Below are 25,254 nucleotides of genomic sequence, written 5' to 3'. Positions count from 1 at the left end.
CCCCACCTCCACCATGGGCCACTCGATTCACAACGCTGACATCAGCAAACCGCTCACCCACACGACGCCATACACACAGTCTGCCATCTGCCCTGTACAGTGAAAACCAGGATTCATCCGTAAAGAGAACACCTCTCCAACATACTAGACACCATCGAATGTGAGCATTTGCCCACTCGAGTTGGTTACAACGACGAACTGCAGTCAGGTGGAGATCCCGATGAGGACGACGAGCATGCAGTTGAGCTTCCCTGACACGGTTTCTGACAGTTTGTGCAGAAATTCTTTGCTTATGCAAACCGATTGTTGCAGCAGCTGTGCGGGTGGCTGGTCTCAGACGATCTTGGAGGTGAAGATCCTGGATGTGGAGGGCTGGGGCTGGTGTGGTTACATGTGGTCTGCGGTTGTGAGGCCAGCCGGATGCACTGCCAAATTCTCTGAAACGCCTTTGGAGAGGGCTGAACATTCAATTCACGAGCAACAGCTCTGGTGGACATTCCTGCAGTCAGCATGGCAATTGCACGCTCCCTCAAAACCTGCGACATCTGTGGCATTGTGGTGTGTGATAAAACTGCACATTTTAGAGTGGCCTTTTATTGTGACCAGCCTAAGGCACACCTGTGCAATAATCATGCTGTCCAATCAGCATCTTGATATGCCACACCTGTGAGGTGGAGAAGTGCTCACTAACACAGAATTAGACAAATTTGTGAACAATATTTAAGAGAAAAAGGCCTTTTGTGTACATAGACAAAGTCTTAGATCTTTGAGTTCAGCTCATGAAAAATAGGAGCAAAAGCAAAAGTGTTTCGTTTATATTTTTGTTCAGTATATTTTGGTAATATTGAGTGATGAAATTAAATAAATGTCTGATTTGTAAAATGTAACTAATAGAAATGTTGTTGTATTACTTTTATTACTCCTTAAAATGTTACAACCCCAAATCTGAAAAAAGACCAGACAAAACATGAAATATTTTCATCCTGAAAATGAATGCAATGAAATATAATTTAAAGTAAATGTAGAAACTCTGATGAATGATTTCTGCAGATTATCATATTGTGGTGTAAGAGAGGAAGGTTATGCTGCTCTGGCTGTAGCTCTGAGATCAAACCCATCATCAGAGCTGATGGAGCTGGATCTCGGAGGGAACGATCCTGGAGATTCAGGAGTACAGAAGCTCTATGATCTATTGCAGAATCCAAACTGTAAACTGAAGACACTGGGGTAAGTTATTAAACAGCAATTAATTTAGATTAAATGAGCTGAAGGGTGAACAATTCAGCCACTAAATGTATTTGTGCTGCACTCATCCAGGAGGTAACAAATGATTATTACTTAAATATTTAAAGCAAACTGTTTTAATGTTTTATTTTATTTCAGGCTGTAAATCATGTACAGTGCCTGAAAAAAATAATTAATTACCTATTTTTCTATTTTTTTTTACTTACTCCGTCAGTGTCCTACATTTCCTAAGAAATATTCACTATTTTGTCTAACATCAAACGGAACAATGCAGATACAGTGTAAAATCCACATTATTTCTCCAAATAAGTTTTTTAATGTTTTGTAATATTACAGATGTTTTTAATCAGTAAAGTAAGTTTTTAGGAACATGCATCGCTATTGATTAAACCTTGATTTTTTGTTTGTGATTTTCCTTTTTTTACATCTGTAAGCATACCTGTCAAGTCTCCCGTTTTGGCCGGGAAACTACCGTATTTTACCCCTCTTTCCCGCCGTCTTCCCGTATTAGTATTTTCCCGTAAATTTCCCGTATTATTTTATTGTGGTATCTTCAATCATCACATCCAAATATAATATATTTAAGTGTCTTTATTATTAACCAACAAATCTCAGATAAGCAATAAAGTCATGTGCAAACTCTCAGAACGGTAACTTTCTTCTGACCCTCCTTTAACCGCACCACAACAATAACAAAAGGTAACAGTTCCTCCCACAGGTTCAGCTCCCCATTACAGGTAAGTATTTTTATGTTTCCTTTACACAATACTACAATTATAATTAAAAAAACATTCCTGTGCCTCTCCAAACTGAAATGTCACTAACCTCGCGAGAACTGCCACCCAGGCTGCTGCAAGTGGCAGTTCTCACGAGGTCAGTGCGGACAGCGGGAACAAACCTGGAACAGGAAGAGATGGATGGATGCAAGGAGAGAGAGGGCATTCCTGCCAAAAAAAGTAAAGACTGCATGTAAATATCTAAATGGGACATCAAATTTACCTTTCTAAAGAGGAGCAGGATGGGGCAGAGTTATGAATTCTGTAAGGTTTGTAACTGTGTTTTCATTTATAGGCTGTATTATAAGAATTACATATGTAGGAATGTCCACAGCATTTCAGTGTCAACAAAGGTAGGCCTATCAGATTCTGATAATCTAATTGTAGTTTGTAAGTGGTTTACAGGTGGTTATTTTAGATTTCTTGTAAACCTGTCTTAAAATGTAAGGGATACTGAACCTCGGTTGGGCTGGTGGGACGGCTCGAAGCGTGCGGCGTAAAATTTCCCTTATTTTTAAATCCAAAACTTGACAGGTATGCTGTAAGACACGGTGGTCTGGGTCCTTTCTGTGTGGAGTTTGCATGTTCTCCCTGTGTCTGCGTGGGTTTCCTCCGGGTGCTCCGGGTTCCTCCCACAGTACAAAAGCGTGTAAGTGAGGTAAATTGGAGATACAAAATTGTCCATGACTGTGTTGGATACAAACTTGTGAAGTGATGAATCTTGTGTGGTGAGTAACTACCATTCCTGTCATAAGTGACCAAAGTGTAAAACATGACGTTACAATCCTAATAAAACAAAACAAACATCTGTAGGATGTAAAAGGTGTAAAATAAGAAATGTAAACTGTACTTTCAAAAAATATTTTTTAAAATCTGCAGATTCTGTAGATTCTTTTAAAAAAAAACAACTAAAGACTTATCTTTTCAAGCAGGCATTTGTATAATGTTGAATGAATTATTTATTTATTTTTCATTTATTTGTTTTTTATTTATTATTATTATTGTTGTTGTTTAATTTATTTTATCTTGTATTTTATTATGTAGATGAGTGTATATATTTTGTCATGCAATGTTTTTGTAAAGCACTTTGTGATTCTTATCTGTGAAAAGTGCTATATAAATAAATTTTACTTACTTACTTACTTACTTACTTACTTACTTACTTACTTTCAGAATCTTGTGCAGAATGTGACCGGATCAGATCAGATTTATGATTTGACATGATCCTCTTTCTCTCTGTAGATTATTACTGTACAGTGTGGTGAAACTGTAGTTACACATTTCTTCATTTCTTATATTTTTGCACATTTATCACATTTCTTTGTTTACCACATTCTAAAGAGATTCAAATTAAGATGCAAACAAAGTCATTAAAATCTACCAGTGTAAAGGTTACAAAGCTATTGCTACTGGGACACACAGTGCAGCTGTTTATAAAAGATCTTTAACGGATCTATTATCTTTGTCCACTCCCTCTTACAACAGAAGACATACCCCAGAGCTGCAGCACTCCTTAGATGCAGCTAACATTCTCTTATTAGAGGAAGGGTCGTGAGAGACTCCCAGTGCAGAAAGAGTCGACTCCTCGTCTCCATTTTCTTTGAAAGACTTCTTCATTACTCTGATTGCTCATCCCTAAATCAAACAAGAAAAGACAGTTTCTAATAGCGCCCTCTCTCTGCAGGTTGTGTGGGTGCAGCTTAACAGAGAACGACTGCACTACTCTGGTTTCAGCTCTCAGTATAAACCCATCACACCTGACTGATCTGGATCTGAGTAAAAATCCCATAGGAAACTCAGGAGTGAAGGAGCTCGTTCCTCTACTGCAGAATCATCAATACAGACTGAAACAACTCAAGTAAGTTCAGTAATATTATTATATACACATATTTAATAGAAATGAACAGTGATGACACTGCCTAGTGTACCAGCTCTTCACTGGTTCAAACCCTATCACTATTAGTTACTGTTGGGTCCTTGAGCAAGGTCCTTAACCCTCAATTGCTTGGATTGTATTCAGTCACAATTGTAAGTTGTTTATGAACATCGTCTGCTAGATGCCTTAAATGTAAATATTTATTTCTTTAGAAAAGACCATAATACAAGTTGAATTAAACACTGGCCTTTACTCTAGTTCTATTAGCCCACCATGATCAGTTTATCAACTGGTAACCGAACCAATACAACAGTATCAAAATCTCCTCATTTGGAAATGTGTCAACCTTAAGATAGAGTTTATTTAGGATGTAGACTGGATATTTTATACAATTAAAAAAGAAAAATCTCCTGTGGGACTTCCTGATATGTAAGAAAAAAATGGGTTGATATACCAAAGCCACTGCTTCAGGAGTTCTTGAGTGTTTCATTAAACTTAGCCGATCAAATGCACATCTGCTGATACGTTTTATCAACAATCAACACAAACTGTCGACTTCTCATCAGTCGTTAAAAGTTTTATCCCTAAATTATGCTGCTCTGGAAGCGCCTGGTCCTTCTGCTTCTGCAAATTAAAGGAGAATTAAGGAAAAGATTTAATCACCATGACTGAAAAAAATGTTCAAGCATTTTCAATGTGTCTGATTTGTTAAAATAATAATCTAGTTTAGAATGGGACATTTTTTTTCTAAACTAGTTTCTTGTATAGCAAAAAACACAAATAGAATGTAAATAAATGTCATCAAAAATCAAATCAAATCAAATCAAGGTTTATTTGTCACATCTGGCAGTGAAATGCTTTAGTGACTGCTCCGCCACAGTAATTACAAAAACTACAAAATAGTTAAAAAATATATTATACAAAAAATATAGAATGTTTTTTAAAAGTAAGAATCTAGAAACATTAGAAAAATTAACAATATAATTAAAAAGAGCAATTTAAAGTAAAGTGAACATTAGAAGAATTAACAATATAATTACAAAGGGCAATTTAAAGTGAACAAGTGTGTAAAGTGACAAGTAGTGCAGCACATAATGTTACATAATGCTATTCAGATGTGATAAATAATAAATACACAAATACTAATCTATACATATACATACACATACATATAAAACAGTATACACGCATATACTTATATACACATACATATGTCCACATATATACACTTCTTCTTCTTCTTTCGGCTTTTCCCTTTTCAGGGGTCCCCACAGCGAGTCATCCTCCTCCATCTCACTCTGTCCACTGCGTCCTCTGTCCTCACCCCAAATACTTCCATGTCCTCTCTAACTGCATCCATATACCTCCTCTTTGGTCTTCCTCTTTGTCTTTTTCCTGGCAGCTGCATATCTAACATCCTTCTACCAATATACCCGTTGTCCCTCCTCTGGACATGTCCAAACCATCTCAGTCTGGCCTCTCTAACTTTATCTCCTAGTTGTTTAACCTGTGCTGTACCTCTGATTATCTCATTCCTAACCTTATCCATCCTTGTCACTCCCAAGGAGAACCTCAACATCTTCATTTCTGCCACTTCCAGTTCCTTCTCCTGTCTTTTTGTCAATGCCACTGTCTCCAAACCATACAACATAGCTGGTCTCACCACTGTCCTGTAAACTTTTCCTTTGACCTTTGCTGTCACCCTTTTGTCACACATATATACACATACATATAAATTAGATTGTGCAAGTTGTGTAAATTGGTCCTAAATGCTATTTTCGTTGAGGACTCGAATAGCTTGTGGGAAAAAGCTTCTTCTCATCCTCTCCGTTTTGGCTTTTAGAGCACGAAAACGCTTCCCAGACCGTAACAAAGAAAACAGTCCATTACTGGGATGACTGGGGTCCTTTACTATCCTCCTGGCCCTTGTCCAGCACCGTTTCCTGTATATGGACTGCAGGTCAGGAAGCTCAGTCCGGATTATGTGTTCAGCTGAACGCACCACCCTCTGTAGAGTCTGCCTATCCTGCTTGGTGCTGTTTCCGAACCAGGTTGTGATGTTTCCCGTTATGATGGATTCAATGGTGCAGGTGTAGAAGTTACGAAGCACCTTGGATGGTAGTTTGAAGTCCCTTAAGCGTCTGAGGTGATAAAGACGCTGACGGGCCTTCTTTGCCAGCGCAGTGGTGTGGCAAGACCATGACAGGTCTTCAGAGATGTGAACTCCAAGGTACTTGAAACTGTCTACTCTTTCCACTGCGGTACCACTGATCATAACAGGGTGATAGTTCCTCTCTTGCTTTATGCTGCAGTCCACTATCAGCTCCTTGGTCTTGCTGACATTAAGGAGGAGATTGTTGTCCTGGCACCAGTCCTCCAGGTGTTTAATCTCCTCTAGGTAGGCCCTCTCATCGTTGTTAGAGATCAGGCCCACCACAACAGTGTCGTCAGCAAACTTGACAATGGTGGTAGAGCTGGAAGTGGCCACACAGTCATATGTGTACAGTGAGTACAGCAGGGGGCTCAGGACACAGCCCTGGGGGGAGCCAGTGCTAAGGGTGAGTGTGGGTGAGATGTGTTTTCCTACCCGCACAGCTTGTGGTCTGTCCGTCAAAAAGTTAGAGATCCAGTGACACAAGGATGGATGAAGTCCCAGGTTCTCCAACTTGATGGTTAGTGTAGAGGGGATAATCGTGTTAAATGCTGAGCTGTAGTCAACAAACAGCATTTTAACATAATTACCCCTCCCAGCGTCCAGGTGTGTTAGTGTAGTGTGAAGCAGGTAGGTGATGGCATCGTCTGTGGAACGGTTGTGGCGGTATGCAAACTGTAAAGGGTCCATAGAGTCCGGAAGTGATGAGGTGATGAAGTCTCTGATGATCCTCTCGAACCACTTCATCACGACTGATGTCAGGGCCACTGGGCGAAAGTCATTAAGGCAGGCTGGCTGGTTCTTCTTCGGGACTGGAACGATGACGGACTGTTTGAAGCACGCTGGTACGATGCACTGGGTCAGGGACAGGTTGAAGATCATCGTGAACACCGGTGCTAGCTGGTCCGCGCAGGCTTTGATGACTCGGCCGGCGATCCCGTCCGGTCCTGCTGCTTTCCTGGTGTTCACTCTCCTGAAAGCTCTCCGTACATCACTCTCCCTGATGATGAGGGCTCTCTGCGTTCCAACATGCTCCGTGTGCATGCCGGTCACACCGGTAGCGCTGATAGCATCGTTAGCGCTGTTAGCGTTTCCGGCTGCAGCCATCAGAAGCGAGTGTGCAATAAAAATAAAATCTCACTTATTTGTGTTACGTGGGAGAAGGTAGGACTCAAACGCAGATTTTTTAAAATAAAAGAATAATTTTATTTTTTAAAGCAAAATACAAAAGAAAGATAAAAACTGGAACAACAAAAACAATCGGAAACGCAGATGATGTCGCTAATGCTGCGGACAATGGAAACTGAAAAAAGGAAAAGAAATAAATATGAGGAGGGACGTGAACCAGGGTTGCGCCGGTGCACGCTGGGTGCGTTACCACCACGCTATTAGAGCGCGGGTATAAATTAAACGAGAAGCGCTGATAAGCGCTGCAGTAGGCCCGCAATAGGAGAAAACGCTCGCTGCAGACCAGCCCAGGAAGCAGTGGTCAAGGCGGAGCACAATCGGCGAACACTTTAACAGGGCTCCAAGAGAAAAGCGCGCCGATCTGAAAAAGAGAGAAATTTAATTAGCGAGGACAAACACAGCTATGGTCGGGATTCGAACCGGGGATGTAGGCTCGCCAGCCGAGTGCTTTACGGCGTCGCCACCCAGCGGTTGCGAGATCGGGACACAATAACAGTAATGAGCTATTAGAAACAGCTTTCACCGGAGTCTGATGCTAACTTTTAGCAAAGCCGCTAGCGCAAACCCGGCATACGAGAAACAAAAGCAGTACGAGGACTGCATGGCGTCACACCACACTGGCCCTAGAGGAGAAAAAGCAAAGCTATTTACCTCGACCTTTCAGTCTACACACCCGACTGGCCTAAATGCCACCCGGGGATACCTGCTGACCCTAAAAAGGAGCGTGGGCGAGCTGCCACTGAGAGAGAAAAGAACAAAAGGTGCGACGCCCGCTGCTGCGCAGAGCTGGCTTAAATAAGCCAGCTCACAGCTGCGGGCGATCAGTGCTAATTGGATGGCTTCCTATATGAAGCCTTTGTTTCCTGAGCTCTGTAACGCCTGCTTCGCTGGGAACCCGGGAGTCGTTCACCAGCTACCGCAGGCATCCTAATAATTTGTTGTTAAATAATCATGAATTTCCTCCTGGATGGTTCATGTGGGCAAGATATATATAAAACATAATCAGAAAACAGCCTGATGAACAAGATCTAAACCTCAACTGAGTCTTAAACCCTGCAGAGTAAATAAAACCTTCCAGGAACAGTCAGGGAAGAAAATCCTCAAGAGGAACAGACATGCTTTAATTTTACACCCACCAACATGTAGCTTATAATATTATATTATTTGTAAATACTTTTATTCAGATGTTCTTCTTCTCTCTCTGCAGCTTGAGGAACTGCAGCATTACAGATAAAAGTTGTACTGATCTGAAATCAGCTCTTGATGTAAATCCATCACACCTGAAAGATCTGGATCTGAGTAACAATCATCTAGGAGATTCAGGAGTGATTCAGATCTCTCATCTACTGAAGAATACACAGTTCAAACTCCACAAACTCACGTTAGTATTTTATTATAATTTATTTATTACCAGATCATTGGTGTTGTGCTTTTTCTACTTGAAGAAACTCATTATTCATGAGAAAGAAAATGATGAACTAACAGTACATTTAAATAATTACATATTTTCTTATTTCTGCAGATTATCATATTGTGGTGTAAGAGAGGAAGGTTATGCTGCTCTGGCTGTAGCTCTGAGATCAAACCCATCATCAGAGCTGATGGAGCTGGATCTCAGAGGGAACCATCCTGGAGATTCAGGAGTAAAACTGCTCGATGACTGTAAACTGAAGACACTGAGGTGAGAGAAAATAAATGACTTTTTTTTTATTTCTACTCCTTTATCTGAAGCATCCACTTATATATTATGTGTGAGGGAAAGTTTGTGAACCCTGTAGCATGAATTGATTACTTTAAACAAACCGACTCCACCTGAACTGATAATAAATATTAGCACCTCAGTGTTCTCCTCACCTCTTTGTATCTCTTTATTTAACACTCAGAACAATGTTCTGCTGCTGGGCTCGTACAACAGTGAGGAGAAACTTTACATCATTTAGGAATTTCTAGCATAAACAAATCATGCTACACAAATAAAATCAGTTATTATTGTAAATGAAGGATAAAACAACATTTGATGATAATGCTGCTCCATGTGATTCCAAAGGATTTACAAACTTTTTCTTACATCTGTACCACCTTAAATCATTACTAACAGTGAGATTAATCACATTAGTGTATTAGCATATCTAGGTTTAGACTTGTCAGCAACCCCTCTGGTTACTTCATTTAGCCAAACTTACCATAAAATGCAAGTAGGTGGATTGGCTGCTCTAAATTGTTAATGCCCTCTAATGGACTGTGACCCACAGGCTTCACTCCCACCACAACCTCAGTCAGGATGAAGTGGTTACTAAGAATGAATGAATGAACCACTTGTATTAACTGTGTTCTAAATTTGTGTTGCTTTGATGGAACCTCATTTTTATACCTTTAGTTTGTATATTTTTACATGAGAACGTTCATCAAACTCGGAGTGTATCATATACAGTGGGGCCAAAAAGTATTTAGTCAGCCACTGATTGTGCAAGTTCTCCTACTTAGAAAGATGAGAGAGGTCTGTAATTTTCATCATAGGTACACTTCAAGGATTTTTAAAGAATTTATTTGTAAATTATGGTGGAAAATAAGTATTTGGTCAATAACAAAAGTTCAACTCAATACTTTGTAACATAACCTTTGTTGGCAATGACAGAGGTCAAACGTTTCCTGTAAGTCTTCACCAGGTTTGCACACACTGTAGCTGGTATTTTGGCCCATTCCTCCATGCAGATCTCCTCTAGAGCAGTGATGTTTTGGGGCTGTCGCTGGGCAACACGGACTTTCAACTCCCTCCACAAATTTTCTATGGGGTTGAGGTCTGGAGACTGGCTAGGCCACTCCAGGACCTTGAAATGCTTTTTACGGAGCCACTCTTTCGTTGCTCGAGCGGTGTGTTTGGGATTATTGTCATGCTGGAAGACCCAGCCACGTTCCATCTTCAATGCTCTCACTGATGGAAGGAGGTTTTGGCTTAAAATCTCACGATACATGGCCCCGTTCATTCTTCCCTTAACGCGGATCAGTCGTCCTGTCCCCTTTGCAGAAAAACAGCCCCAAAGCATGATGTTTCCACCCCCATGCTTCACAGTAGGTATGGTGTTCTTGGGATGCAACTCAGCATTCTGCTTCCTCCAAACACGACGAGTTGAGTTTTTACCAAAAAGTTCCATTTTGGTTTCATCTGACCACATGATATTCTCCCAATCCTCTTCTGGATCATCCATATGCTCTCTGGCAAACTTCAGACGGGCCTGGACATGTACTGGCTTAAGCAGGGGGACACGCCTGGCACTGCAGGATTTGAGTCCCTCTCGGTGTAGTGTGTTACTGATGCTAGCCTTTGTTACTTTGGTCCCAGCTCTCTGCAGGTCATTCATCAGGTCCCTCTGTGTAGTTCTGGGATTTTTGCTCACCGTTCTCATGATCATTTTGACCCCACGGGATGAGATCTTGCGTGGGGCCCCAGATCGAGGGAGATTATCAATGGTCTTGTATGTCTTCCATTTTCTTACAATTGCTCCAACAGTTGATTTATTCACACCAACCTGCTGCCTATTGTAGATTCACTCTTCCCAGCCTGGTGCAGGTCTACAATTTTCTTCCTGGTGTCCTTCGACAGCTCTTTGGTCTTGGCCATGGTTGAGTTTGGAGTCTGACTGTTTGAGGCTGTGGACAGGTGTCTTTTATACAGATAACGAGGTCAAACAGGTGCCATTAATACAGGTAACGAGTGGAGGACAGAAGAGCTTCTTAAAGAAGAAGTTACAGGTCTGTGAGAGCCAGAAATCTTGCTTGTTTGTGGGTGACCAAATACTTATTTTCCACCATAATTTACAAATAAATTCTTTAAAAATCCTACAATGTGATTTCCTGGATTTTTTTTTCTCATTTTGTCTCTCATAGTTGAAGTGTACCTATGATGAAAATTACAGACCTCTCTCATCTTTCTAATTAGGAGAACTTGCACAGTCAGTGGCTGACTAAATACTTTTTGGCCCCATTGTATATACTGTATATACCATAAGTAGTACAAGTAGCTGACCGTTAATAAAACATGTTATTACAAAGTTTTTTGTTTTTTTTCTTTCTCTCTGCAGGTTATTAAAGTCTCCAAGAGCAGAAGAAGTCTACACCTCTCTTTATTCCACTCTGGGTCAGAACCCCTTAATACTGACCCAGATGAAGCTGGAGAGGAACCCAGGGGGGATATCAGGAGATTCCAGAGTGAAGCTTCTCTCAGTGTTTCTGCAGGACTCTCACTGCAAACTGCAGAAACTCCAGTCAGTATTTCACTCTTCAGCTGCTCGTGTTTGTAGTTTATTAGCACTGATAATTTCTGTGCTCTCACACGAACGTCACACTTCATTATTCTTCAAGTGCTTCTTTTATCCAGCGCCATCATTACAGGCTGGTACTCCATGTAGAACCTGATGATGACAAATAAATTCGGGGGTTTCTGTTGTGTTTAGGATTAATGACGATGATCTAACGATGGAGAGCTGTTCAGCTCTATCTGAAGTTCTGAGATCAGGATCCTCCGGTCTGAGAGAGCTGGACCTGAGCAACAACAACCTACAGAACTCTGGAGTAAAGAAGCTCTGTGAAGGACTGAAGAAGAAAGAGTGTAAACTGGAGGTTCTAAGGTAATGTATATAATCTACACTGTAATCCACAACATCTCATGGTGTTGAGTAAACCACAGGACACAGTGTTACTGTTCACAGGTGAGTGTCTGGTCACCAAGTCTGAACTCCTCAGTTCAAAACTCGGCATTGACAAATCTTTGCCTATGCAGTAAAGTAACAGCACCTCTAAGTTAAGGTTTCCTTCAGGTGACGGAAAAGAACCTGCTCCTAGTAAATGAGTTAAAGTACATTAGGTTCTTGTTCACAACAAGGCAGCATCAGGACATCAGGAGCAATTATGGAGTCTTTGTAGTTTTGTGGTGGGTCAAAAGAGCTCTGTAGGACTCCCTGTAGGAGTCCACCCTCTCCACCTCCTTTCCCTGTATGAGAACACGGGCAGGGGTGTTTCTATTCCTCTGGTAATCTACCACAATCTCTTTAGTCTTGCTGATGTTGAGCTTCAGATGATTTTCACTGCACCTTGTAGTGAAGCTCTCGATCAGTCCTCTGTACTCCTCCTCGTTGTCCTTGGTGATACATCCAACAATGGAGGAGTCATTGGAGAACGTCTGAGTAGAGCCATCACTTTGAATAAAGAGGAACCAGTCACATACAGATACCCACTAATCAATAGTCCTGCCTAGTGGAGCTTCAGGCACAACTCACTGGATGGAGATCATGGTGTAGATCCAGGAAACACTGAAGGTCTTACATCTTAAAGGTGCTTTTGGAACATCTGAAGATCCACCTGTAGGAGCAGTGATATATTCTGTGGCCAAGAATATAGATGTTTAGACTGACCTTCTCAGCTTACTGCCACTGTGACCCACCAGTGGAATCTGATGGAGGAAAAACACATTAGGTTTGAAAATAGTTGTGATTTATTTTGTGACTGTGGAACCATTTCGTTGTGGTGCGGATATAAAAACCCCAGATCACCCATCATCACCCATAGGAAACAACAAAATGAAAAGGGGTGATAACTAACTTACCACAAAAAAAGAAGCCTTATGTTAACCATGTCCAGAAGCGGCGTCCACTTCTTTGGGCTTGGAGGCATCTAGGATGGACCATCACACAGTGGAAACCTGTATTCTGGTCAGATGAATCAGCATTCCAGGAATGGATGTTTATTAATAAATGCAGATAAAAGATGAAATATCTCAGGTTCATTCTGTCTGACATCAAATAAAAGTCAAAGTCAGTGTAAGAAACTCTGTGTTTTTATTATTTACATTTTCCATCCTGTCCCAACTTTTTCTGATTTGGGGTTTTATAAAAATAAAACAGTTAAATGCTTTTTCCTTTGTGACAACAGTTTGTGGAAGGTCTTTTCCTGTTTCACTATTACTCTGACCCTGAATCAAAAATCAATGTTCATAAAGACAAGGATTTATGTCAATTTTATGTTTCTTATAAAAAAATATATAAATAAATTACATTTATATAAACTTAAATACATAAATTATAAGGCAGAGCAATAATTCTAAATCACTCCTTGCTGTTTTTATCAGAGTTTATACCTTGTACCAACATTTTCTGACACTGAGGTTTGATAGAGAATGTTTCTTGTGTTCTTTCTGCAGATTATCAGATTGTGGTGTAGGAGAGAAAGGCTTTGCTGCTCTGGCTGAAGCTCTGAGATCAAACCGTTCATACATGAAGGAGCTGGATCTCAGAGGGAACCATCCTGGACAATCAGGAGTGCAGAAGATCTGTACCGTATGTAAGGCTGGATGGTTAAACTGGACAAATGAAATTAAACTGAGGTGAGAGATTTTTGTTTTCATCACTTTACTGTCATCTCTAAAATCTGATGATTTAACTGTTGCAGAATTATTAGATTTAAACTACATATGAATGTAAATCTGATTCTGATGATGAAGGAGGAAACAGTGCTGGACTCTGATTGGACGTTCTAATGAATATGAAATAAATCTGAACTATGACAGAAATGTAAACAATTAGAAAGTAGAAGTATATAAACTCTAGACAACACTTATTATTTATCTTATACAACAATTATTATAAAGTTACTAATCAGATTAATTCATTCACAATAAAACTAGATAGCAGTAAATGTAGTAAATTAGTAAATTATAGTAGCAATTATACAATGATAGTGGTAAATTTTACTGTACAATAATAAAACATGTTCTTTCTTTTTTTGATCTAACAGATTTGATAAACCAGTTGGATCTACACATCCTGGACAAGGCCAAAATAAGCCTGAAGATCAGCAGACTCCTGAACCTGGCAGCTTCTCTTCATCACAAAAACCAGCAAAATATAAAGAAACTCAAAACACAGATCAGGGGGAGAGTTTCTCATCCACTTCAGACAGTAAAAACAAACTGTACACTGAACCGAGACAATTCAACAAAACGTAAGTAAATATAAAACTGCATAATTAAGGTAAGATAAGAATCCTTTATTGATCCCCATGGGGGAAATTCAAGTGTAACTACAGTAAATAGAGTAAATAAAATAAAAATAAGGAAATTATAAAAAAATATTAGCTATGAGATGCAATTATTATTATACAACAGTATAGTAATGACAACAATATAATACAAACACTATATATTCTATATGTAAATATATACATATGTGTATAGTTAGAGATGTAGAGTCCAGTGCTGGGAAATGGATGGAGGAGATGGCAGTTGGCACAAAAGAACATCTGAAGCGCTCCGTCTTGCTCTTCGGTGGGATTAGTCTATGACTAAAAGAACTGCCCAGCTGCCATAGTTCCTCATTGAGAGGGTGAGAAGGATTATTCAGGATGGCCCTGATTTTGTCCTTTGTTCTCCTCTCATATACTACCTCCAGACTGTCCAGCTGTAGACCCACAACAGAACTGGCTTTCCTCACCAGCTTATTTAGTTTGTTGGTATCTCCAGCCTTGATGCCACCACCGGAGCACACCACCGCAAAAAAAGAGGGCGCTGGCAACCACAGACTAATAAAAAGCCTTCAGAAGTCTGTTGCACACAATGAAAGACCTCAGCCTCCTCAGAAAGTCCTTTCCTATAGATGGCATCAGTGTTATGTGTCCAGTCCAGTTCATTGTTTATATGTACCCCAGGGTACCTGTAGGAGTCCACCCTCTCCACCTCCTTTCCCTGTATGAAAACAGGGACAGGGGTGTTTCTGTTCTTCTGGTAATCTACCACAATCTCTTTAGTCTTGCTGATATTAAGCTTCAGGTGATTTTCACTGCACCTTGTAGTGAAGCTCTCGATCAGTCCTCTGTACTCCTCCTCGTTGTCCCTGGTGATACATCCAACAATGGAGGAGTCATTGGAGAACTTCTGGAGGTGGCAGGAAGCAGAGTTAGTATCAGAGGTGTATACCATGAAGAGGAATGGTGGTAGTACAGTTCCTTGGAGTGCACCAGTGTTGCAGATCACAGGCTCAGAAACATCTGTCATATTGTGGCCGGCCTGTGAGGTAGTCTGTGATCCAGGATGTGGTATCAGGGTGCAGGTGCATCTTCACCAGCTTCTCACTCAGTAGGCAGGGCTGGATGGTATTGAAGGCACTAGAGAAATCAAAGAAATGTAGGAGGGCTGGTAAAAAAAATTGTGTCCAGGTATTTTATTTTTTTAGACCAACTAATGTCCATCATTGTTACTTGCATGCACTGTTCCTCTTTACTGATGCAGTTGTTCATGTTTTATTTTCACTGTTGTTTATTTTATGTTTGGTGATTGATGCTCCAGTAATTTGGGATTTAATTGTTTGGACTTTTAGACCTCTGATATGTGAGATTTCAGGGCAACATGAGGCAACTAATAAAGCGCTCACTGTTTAAGCTCTCCAATGCTTGGTGATAATTACTATTAGTATGATCGACTAAGTTAATGAGCGTACTGCTTCATGATGATGGAAATAAAGCACATACTGATCTGCTCAATTCTGTCATGTCACTGCTCATCTGCAGGGTTACAGATTAAAGTAAATTCTAATGTACAATAATAAAACATTTTCTTTCTTTCTTTGATCTAACAGATATGATACACCAGAAGGATCTACACATCCTGGACGAGGCCAAAAACAGTCTGATGATCAGCAGACTCCTGAATCTGGAAGCTCCTCATCATCACAAAAACAAGCAAAAAATAAAAAAAGCCCAAAACACAGATAAAGATGTAGGTCCCTCACCCACTTCAGACAGTAAATACAAGGAATATTTTTAGGTGTAACCCACATGGTGTAATCAGTAATTCAGGAATGGACAGGAGGACAGGAACTTAAAAACATCGACTCCAGGCAGCTGGAGGCTAGAAAACGTCATACCACCATTAATCTACAGAGGCAAACATACAAACCAATTCCAACTAATGTACAACACACAGAATGTTTTATCTTATCAGATTTATTAATGTTTATTAATGTTTTAAATATATACTAATGTGACACTACACAGAATGTTGTATCTTATCAGATTTATTAATGTTTATTAATGTTTTAAATATATACTAATGTGACACTACACAGAATGTTTTATCTTATCAGCTTTATTCATGTTTATTAATGTTTTTAAATATATACTAATGTGACACTACACAGAATGTTTTATCTTATCAGATTTATTCATGTTTATTAATGTTTTTAAATATATACTAATGTGACACTACACAGAATGTTTTATCTTATCAGATTTATTCATGTTTATTAATGTTTTTAAATATATACTAATGTGACACTACACAGAATGTTTTATCTTATCAGATTTATTCATGTTTATTAATGTTTTTAAATATATACTAATGTGACACTACACAGAATGTTTTATCTTATCAGATTTATTCATGTTTATTAATGTTTTTAAATATATACTAATGTGACACTACACAGAATGTTTTATCTTATCAGATTTATTAATGTTTATTAATGTTTTTAAATATATACTAATGTGACACTACACAGAATGTTTTATCTTATCAGATTTATTCATGTTTATTAATGTTTTTAAATATATACTAATGTGACACTACACAGAATGTTTTATCTTATCAGATTTATTCATGTTTATTAATGTTTTTAAATATATACTAATGTGACACTACACAGAATGTTTTATCTTATCAGATTTATTCATGTTTATTAATGTTTTTAAATATATACTAATGTGACACTACACAGAATGTTTTATCTTATCAGATTTATTCATGTTTATTAATGTTTTTAAATATATACTAATGTGACACTACACAGAATGTTTTATCTTATCAGATTTATTCATGTTTATTAATGTTTTTAAATATATACTAATGTGACACTACACAGAATGTTTTATCTTCTAGGGCAGTTGTAGCCTAGTGGTTAAGGTATTGGACTAGTAATCCAAAGGTTGCTGGTTCAAGCCCCACCACTGCCAGGTTGCTGCTGTTGGGCCCTTGAGCAAGGCCCTTAACCCTCAATTGCTCAGACTGTATACTGTCACAGTAATGTAAGTCGCTTTGGATAAAAGCGTCTGCTAAATGCCGAAAATGTAATGTAAATCTTATCAGCTTTATTCATGTTTATTAATGTTTTTAAATATATACTAATGTGACACTACACAGAATGTTTTATCTTATCAGCTTTATTCATGTTTATTAATGTTTTTAAATATATACTAATGTGACACTACACAGAATGTTTTATCTTATCAGCTTTATTCATGTTTATTAATGTTTTTAAATATATACTAATGTGACACTACACAGAATGTTGTATCTTATCAGCTTTATTCATGTTTATTAATGTTTTTAAATATATACTAATGTGACACTACACAGAATGTTTTATCTTATCAGCTTTATTCATGTTTATTAATGTTTTTAAATATATACTAATGTGACACTACACAGAATGTTTTATCTTATCATCTTTATTCATGTTTATTAATGTTTTTAAATATATACTAATGTGACACTACACAGAATGTTTTATCTTATCAGCTTTATTCATGTTTATTAATGTTTTTAAATATATACTAATGTGACACTACACAGAATGTTTTATCTTATCAGCTTTATTCATGTTTATTAATGTTTTTGAATATATACTGATGTGATGTTAATGTCTGATAGGACAGGAGAAATGTAAGACTGGGAAGTTTGTGACATGATCAGTGATACTATTAAAACTAATTCTGATCATCTAATAAGAAGGTAGAGAAGGAATCTCAAAGCTTCAGTCAGCGTTAGGTTATAGAAAATGATCCCTAAAGTCTGATCATTATATTGGGACACGAGGTGAAATCTGTTTAATAAATAATGTTACACATAAATCCACATGTACAGAGTTTAATCATCAAACCAGCAGCTCAGTACTGATCATTAAAACGTGTTAAACATTTCCTGATCTCAGGGATTTAGGAAGGTAAACTATGAACACTGTCCAGTCCAGTAAATATCTGAACTTCACACATTTTTAATGATAAATAAAAATAAAAAGTTTGACTTTGTGTTGTTCAGGCTGCATATTTCATAATGATCACTGTAGACATCCTGGTAACTCTGAAAGCTCTGAGATATTGTTCATATTCTTCCCCTGATCTGTAGACAGAAAAATCCCACTACATATTGTATAATTATTTTAACTTACTTTAGTATCTCCAGTTTACAGTGTGGATTCTCCAGTCCAGCAGAGAGCAGCTTCACTCCTGAATCCTTCAGTTCATTGTTACTCAGGTTCAGATGTTTCAGACTGGAGGAGTTTAAACTGAGAACTGAGGACAGAACTTGACAACTTTTCTCTGTTAGATTACAATCAACCAACCTGGAGAGAAATAATCAGATCAATCAGAGAAATGAAAGACGTCACCCTGCAGCAGTAGGTAGAATCCAAGTAGCAGATCTGATCATATTACCAAGACTGCAGTGTGGATGAAAGTAAAAGTGGTTGAACTGATGCTTCAGAATCAGTAATCATTTTAACATTGTGTGTATAAACGTGTGTGTGTGTCACCCTAAAATGATTTATTTGTTTACACTGATTGCTTCCAAAGATGAAGTGATTAGTGTAAATGTATAAATGTGAGTAAAACTTTGCTTTAGTGACGATCTTACACCAGTATCTCCAGTTTACAGTGTGGATTCTCCAGTCCAGCAGAGAGCAGCTTCACTCCTGAATCCTTCAGTTCATTGTAACTCAGGTTCAGATGTTTCAGACTGGAGGAGTTTAACATGCTGATGACTTTGAGCTCCAGTTCCTGTTGAGGAATTTAAAAGAACAGAGTGCTGTGACCATATAACTAATGATGTAGTTATTATATTGAAAATTTGTATTGTTCAGCCTGTAAGCTAAAATTGAAGCAAAGTGTAATAATTTGTGTCTGCTACATTGTTTCATTTTCTTCTGGATTTTAAGTTAAGTAAATTAATTGTGACAGTAATTGTGCATTAAAATGTGCATATGTTTAAAACTTAGATTTAACCTCTGCCTAACCAGTCGCAACAATGAAAATGTGAAAAGTTGTATGTTTAATGCCCCTAATGAGTCCCAGTAACCCAAAAATAAAGAACATTCACATCTGTAGGAAGCAGAACAACATCTAGAATCAACATAAAATTAACAAACAATCCCTCACAGTTTTCATTTAACCAACGGCAAACTACATTAGCATTATTATTATTAGACACACATACATACAAACCTTAAATATGGATTCCAACTGATCTCTGTAAGTAACATTTAATTTCTTCTTTTGTGATCTGTAAATAAAAAGACAAATAATCAGTTGTGCAGCTTTTCAGTCTTCAGTATTATACAACACCAATGTACAGAGCAGCACTAAAGACTAGCATGTTCCAACATCCAGTTATTGAAACTTGTTCTAGCTAATTTGTATATTATTCTAAATAAATTGACCATTTTAATGGTTTTAATCATGAGAAACATGAGATTATACTGACCCCAGATCAGTAGAACATCCTACATCTTTAAAGCAAAGTGGATAATACATTGACTGGTTGCTCTTCATGGAGACACAGCTGGGTTCAGGTGAGTCTGGTCTCATACCCTCCATCACACTGGGGTACATGTAAACCAAAACATAAAATAACTAATAAATGTTAAGATCTAAAATGTAATCATTCCAACCTTATTAAAGCTAGAAGCTTTATGGCAGATTTAAACAAAAAAAAATGAAATCTAAAGGATTTAAAAAAATAATAAAATTGATTTCAGCTTGTTCATGAAAACCTGTTTTGTTATTTGTAGTTTTAGTACTCACCACTCATTACACAGTAACCATGGCAACTGCATCCCATAAAAGTTTTAATTTAACACATATGCTAATTCAGGGGTAATAAAAACAGTTTAACAGTTAGTAGTATCACTGTGTTAAAAAAGCACAAAGAGCAGAAGGGGGCACCACCAAGAACATGACAAAGTAACAAACAGCTAGCTTAACTAGCTGCTAGGTTAGTTTATCTAAAGTCACATCTTCTATTAAAAAAATGAATGTCTTTTTAAATGTTTTAAATGTCTGCAAACTTAGCGACGCTTGACAGTACATTTTTAACACCAGTATGCTAATAACACAACCACGACTAATATGATTTAACATTCCTAAATAATTAATTAATATTTATATTACAATTGTTAATATAAATATTAACATTAATATCACACTCGCATTAAGACATAATCTTGAATTTGTCTTAATCTAGTCTTGTACCAAAGAGGTCTTATCAGTCCTACACAGTTTAGACTGTCCTTTAATCCCCAGAATTACTACCTCAGATCAGTAGAACAGTCCCTAAAGTGATTTGGATGGTCCAGTAACCAGTTACTTTTTCTTGTATTTTGTTTATACATTTTCTCCCTTTTAGTGCATCCAATTATCCGATTGCATCATGCTTCCTCTCCACCAATGCCAATCTCCGCTCTGATTAAGAAGAACAAAGCTAACCCACGCCACCTCCGACATGTGGGCAGCATGCCGTATGCATCTTATCACCTACACTTTGATGAGTGCAGTGCAACTCAGCCTTGATGAACTCTTTTCCCATCTCTGTGCAGGCACCATCAATCAGCCACCAGAGGGCGTAATTGCATCAGTTATGAGAGAGACCCTATCCGGCTTCATCCCGCCCTTATATGAACAACAGGCCAATCGTTGTTCATGTGGCCACTCAGCTCAGCCAGCACAGTGACCAGTTAATATTTACTAATAATTAATTATTAAAAGTTGGAGATCTTCATAATTTCAGTAATTTTCACTTTTAAAGGACCGGCGGGAGGGAGCGGGGGGGGGGGGGGGGGGGGGGGATGTTTAAAGTAGAATAACTGTACTACTCACAAATAAAGAAATTACTTTATTAATTTCATTCAGGATTAATAAAGTATCTATCTATCTATCTATCTATCTATCTATCTATCTATCTATCTATCTCTCTATCTATCTATCTATCTATCTATCTATCTATCTATCTATCTATCTATCTAAATGAGCTCAGGGGTAATTAGAAACAATATCACCCGTGAAAAAGTAGTTTTTTTATTGCTAATGTAGCGATCTGTAATTATTAATTCTTTCTGTGCGGCATGGTAATAAATAACCCACAAAATGGTACCGGTCCGCGCCCCAGTGGTTGAATCGCTCTTCATGGAGACACAGCTGGGTTCAGGTGAATCTGGTCTCGTACCCTCCATCCCACTGGGGTACAGGTAAAACCAAACATAAAATAACTAATTAATTTTAGGATCTAAAATGTGATTCTTCCAACCTTACTAAAGCTAGAAGCTTTATGGCAGATTTAAACTAAAAAAAAAAAAAAAAAAAACATTAAATCTAAAGGATTTTGAATTTTTAAAAACCAAAACTTAAAAAAAAAGAGCTTTCGGTTTCAGCTTGTTCATGAAAACCTGTTTTGGTATTTGTAGTTTTTAGTACACACCACTTATTACACAGTAACCATGACAAGTTCATCCCATAAAAGTTTTAATTTAACAAGGATGCAAATTTATGGGTAATAAAATGTAATAAACAATTAGCAGTTTAACAGTTAGTAGTATCACTGTGTCAAAAAAGCACAAAGAGCAGAAGGGCACACCACAAAAAACATGACAAAGTAACAAACAGCTAGCTTAACTAGCTGCTCATTCTGAAAGTGTTCAGAGCTGGTGCTTAGGTGGTGCAGTGGTCTAAGACACTAACACACCATGATATTATACTGACCTCAGATCAGTAGAACATCCTCCATCTTTAAAGTAAAGTGGAGGATGTATTGACTGGTCGCTCTTCATGGAGACACAGCTGGGTTCAGGTAAATCTGGTCTTGCACCCTCCATCACACTGGGGTAAAAATAAATAAACATAAATAAACTATATAAAAAGCATGTGGGCGCCTGAAAGTTTTAGTTTTTACAAAAACACCTCCGAAGACCAAGGACGGATTAAGGATAGTCTGGGTCCCTGGGCAAAGAGTTGCCCAGCCCCCAAACCCCCAAAAACATAAATAAATTAATACATTAAACAACCTGTCAATAACTAACCCTAACACAAGAATCTATTTTATGTAAGTTTCTTTCTACTCTTCTTTCTTGCAAAGTCATCCACTAATTCATCAAAATTAAGCTGTCTGACCAAATCTGATTCAATGGCCAGAAGTGACAGTGAGTTCAGGAGGTTTTGGCGCATCCTAATCCTGAGTTCATTCTTAATACGAGCCAGTTTGGAGAATGAACGCTCCCCTTCACAATTTGTGATAGGCACAGTCAAAAAAAGTCTAAGTGCTATGTAGACATTTGGAAAGGTTGACTGTAAATTCAAATTTATCATGGTTTTGAGCATTTTACTAGGACATTTTTCTTTTTCTGTTATGAATGATTTGTATTGTATCAATTCATCTGCCAGGCTCATGTTCAGATCTGAAGGATATGCTGCAGCGAGTGAGTTAGCCTTTAAAGTGAGCTCACTGTTGGACATATTGTCAGGCATGAAAAGAACATCAAATAGCTCAGTTAAGTGTGTGTATGCATTCAAACGGTGGTTGAGACAGGACACAAGTTTGTCAATGACAACATTGAAAGTTTCGATCCGAAACTTGTCCTTTCCGTTAAATGCTACACCTGGCTCTGCACTATCATCAGACATAATTTTGCGCTTCTTTGTACGCTGGAGGTCATGCCTGTACTCTTGGGAGACAGCAGTGGTGACATTTAAAGCTGCCCCTTCAAACACCTCAAAGTTATCTCTCTGTGCTGCCACAAAGTCTCGTAAAGACAAGAGAAGTTGTGTAGCTGTACATATGTCAATATCATGCTTCTGCAGCTGCAGGTTTGTGGCTTGGAACCTCTGTAATATTGTGTCCCAGAAGTATGCCATGAAGGCCGTCTCCAACGTGTCCAATGTGTCACAGAGTGCAGAGGCTTCACTTCGAGTTACACATTTCTCCTCCATAGAGCTACTACAACAAAACCACTTGCTGTTTCATCATCTGTCACCAAACCAAAATTGTGCTACTCAGTAAAATTAGCTTGCAGTTCTGTTGTATGAAAAGGCACTTTTCCTTTCATGCATTCCTTTAGAGCTAGAGTGACCACTGGTCTCTTTACTGTTGTTTATTAAAGGGGAAACATGAAACTAGTCAAATGACTTGTTGTTTTCACATAAGTGAAATCACACCCTTGGCCAAATTCACTCAATTTAATCGGTGTCAAAGATAGCATTCATCAGACAAATTGTTTGTCTTAAATTTAAATAATTGCAAAATTGCAGAAATTGAACATAATAATTTTGAAACAATACAAATTCAGAAACATTAAGTAAGGGCCTGAATCGCATATTTCATAACAAAACGTCTGTTATGAAATATGGTAGCTTGCCTGGCAATTTGTAGGTCCCTAGAAAGTCAAGGAGCCATGGTAAACGACTTCTATGGAAGTCAAGGGCCCCATAGCAGGGGCCCTCTTGATCAAGGGCCCTCTAATGGTATGCCCTGCTCTTCTCTAGGGCCCCCTGGTAGGGGCTCTCATAACCAGGGCCCTCTAAAAATATGCCCGCCTCTTTCCTAGGACCCCTAATAGCCAGAAGTCGAAGTCAGAGCAGAAGTCAGAGCAGTGCCACAATGCCTCATCCATTTTCATAAGGGGCCCAAAAGCATGGCTAGGGCCCCAAAAAGCATGGCTAGGGCCCAAAAGCATGGCTAGGGCCCCCAAAAGCATGGCTAGGGCCCAAAAGCATGGCTAGGGGCCCCAAAAGCATGGCTAGGGCCCCCAAGAGGCCCTGGGGTCAAAGTCCCTAATAGTCAGAGGATCCTTAAAATGGAGGGCCCTCGGAAATAAAAATATATTGTATCATAAATGTTGATAGGCATCGCTAAATGTTTTGGGCCAGGGCCCCCCTGGGGCCCCCTGACCTCAAGGGCCCCTGGGCGCTGGCCCCACTGGCCCGGTCAGCCATGCCAAAGACATGATACAGTAATCCAGCCATGCCAAAGACATGATACAGTAATCAGACAGATAGTTTAACTAGCAGCTAGTGTAATTCATCTGAAGTAATGTGTTCTATTAAAAAGTAAATTTAAAAAAATGTATATCTAAGCTGATTTTAAACCACTCTGTAATGCTTTTAGTTTTACACCAGTATACCAATAACTCAACCAGCACTGATCTGATTTAACATTCTTAAATAAATCAAAGTGTATTAATAACAATCTCCATGTTGCTTTGATTAATTGTGGATTTATGATTTGGTGTGGAAGAGAGAAAAACACAGAAGAGTAAAAAGGGTTAAAAATCTCCGTGTTGTTGTGGACAGGGTTTAAATGACAGTGAGGTCAAGCTGGTTTCATATTCACATATTTACATTTCTGTCTTCAATAGCTTTTAAACGGTGCGTGTAAAAGGATTAATAATAGCAGATTATCGTTGTTGACATCCAAGACAAGCAGCTAGAACTTACTTTACTTCAGAAATGTTTGTCTTCTGTAAAGCACGGAGCATGTTGTGTTATACGAGCTGCAGTGAGCACAGCGAGCACCAAGGGACCGTCTACAAATTACATTACACAGTAAAAACACAAGTGAAGATCAACAGGGGAAAAGCACTTTACTCGTTATTTTATTATTAATATATCACTTACTAAACCTCTTATACTGGTGATTTTATCATCTGCAGGCCTGTAGTGAAAGGTTCTTGTGAGTTGGGTTTATTTATTCATGATACATGATCATTTTGATTTTGCACACAGTAAACTTCTGGTCTAAAAATATATAAAAAATGCATGTCCTATAATAAAATATTTAATCCATATCATGTTTTGTGGTCTTTTTCAATACCACTTTTTGATTGGCCCGAATATGGCTGCACGTTGGCACTGTCGGCTGACTGAGACTCGGCGAGATTGCGGCATCCTGCATCTGGCCCGAATGTTGGTACTTTCAGCAGACTGAGGCGATGTCATTG

At 38.5% G+C, this 25,254-nt stretch overlaps 2 protein-coding genes and 1 non-coding gene across 3 annotated transcripts in view; 2 read left to right on the top strand and 1 right to left on the bottom strand.

Moving 5' to 3' along the window:
* Positions 1-15,221, top strand: part of LOC134328452 (NACHT, LRR and PYD domains-containing protein 12-like) — a 37,586-nt gene extending 22,365 nt beyond the window's left edge. Inside the window, exons 13-18 of the mRNA XM_063009547.1 lie at positions 3,706-3,854; positions 11,475-11,499; positions 11,689-11,862; positions 13,431-13,613; positions 14,024-14,230; positions 15,032-15,221. Of these exons, the coding sequence (XP_062865617.1) occupies positions 3,706-3,854; positions 11,475-11,499; positions 11,689-11,862; positions 13,431-13,613; positions 14,024-14,230; positions 15,032-15,221 (928 nt within the window). The remainder of the gene's footprint in view (positions 1-3,705; positions 3,855-11,474; positions 11,500-11,688; positions 11,863-13,430; positions 13,614-14,023; positions 14,231-15,031) is intronic.
* On the bottom strand, positions 14,298-22,137 carry LOC134328451 (NACHT, LRR and PYD domains-containing protein 12-like). Its single transcript, XM_063009546.1, has 6 exons — positions 22,025-22,137; positions 19,755-19,871; positions 19,496-19,553; positions 18,909-19,051; positions 18,445-18,618; positions 14,298-15,388 (listed from the first exon to the last, which is right to left on the bottom strand). The coding sequence occupies exons 1-6, from the start codon at positions 22,135-22,137 to the stop codon at positions 15,262-15,264; spliced, it is 732 nt and encodes a 243-aa protein (XP_062865616.1). The 3' UTR covers positions 14,298-15,261.
* Positions 17,157-17,230, top strand: trnat-agu (transfer RNA threonine (anticodon AGU)). Its single transcript has one exon. It is a non-coding gene; the product is annotated as a tRNA-Thr (tRNA).
* Positions 22,138-25,254: the final 3,117 nt, after the last annotated feature.

The sequence above is a fragment of the Trichomycterus rosablanca genome, chromosome 15, assembly GCF_030014385.1.
Source record: "Trichomycterus rosablanca isolate fTriRos1 chromosome 15, fTriRos1.hap1, whole genome shotgun sequence".
NCBI classification, from domain to species: Eukaryota; Metazoa; Chordata; class Actinopteri; order Siluriformes; family Trichomycteridae; genus Trichomycterus; species Trichomycterus rosablanca.
This window is presented reverse-complemented; position numbering and strand designations above follow the sequence as displayed.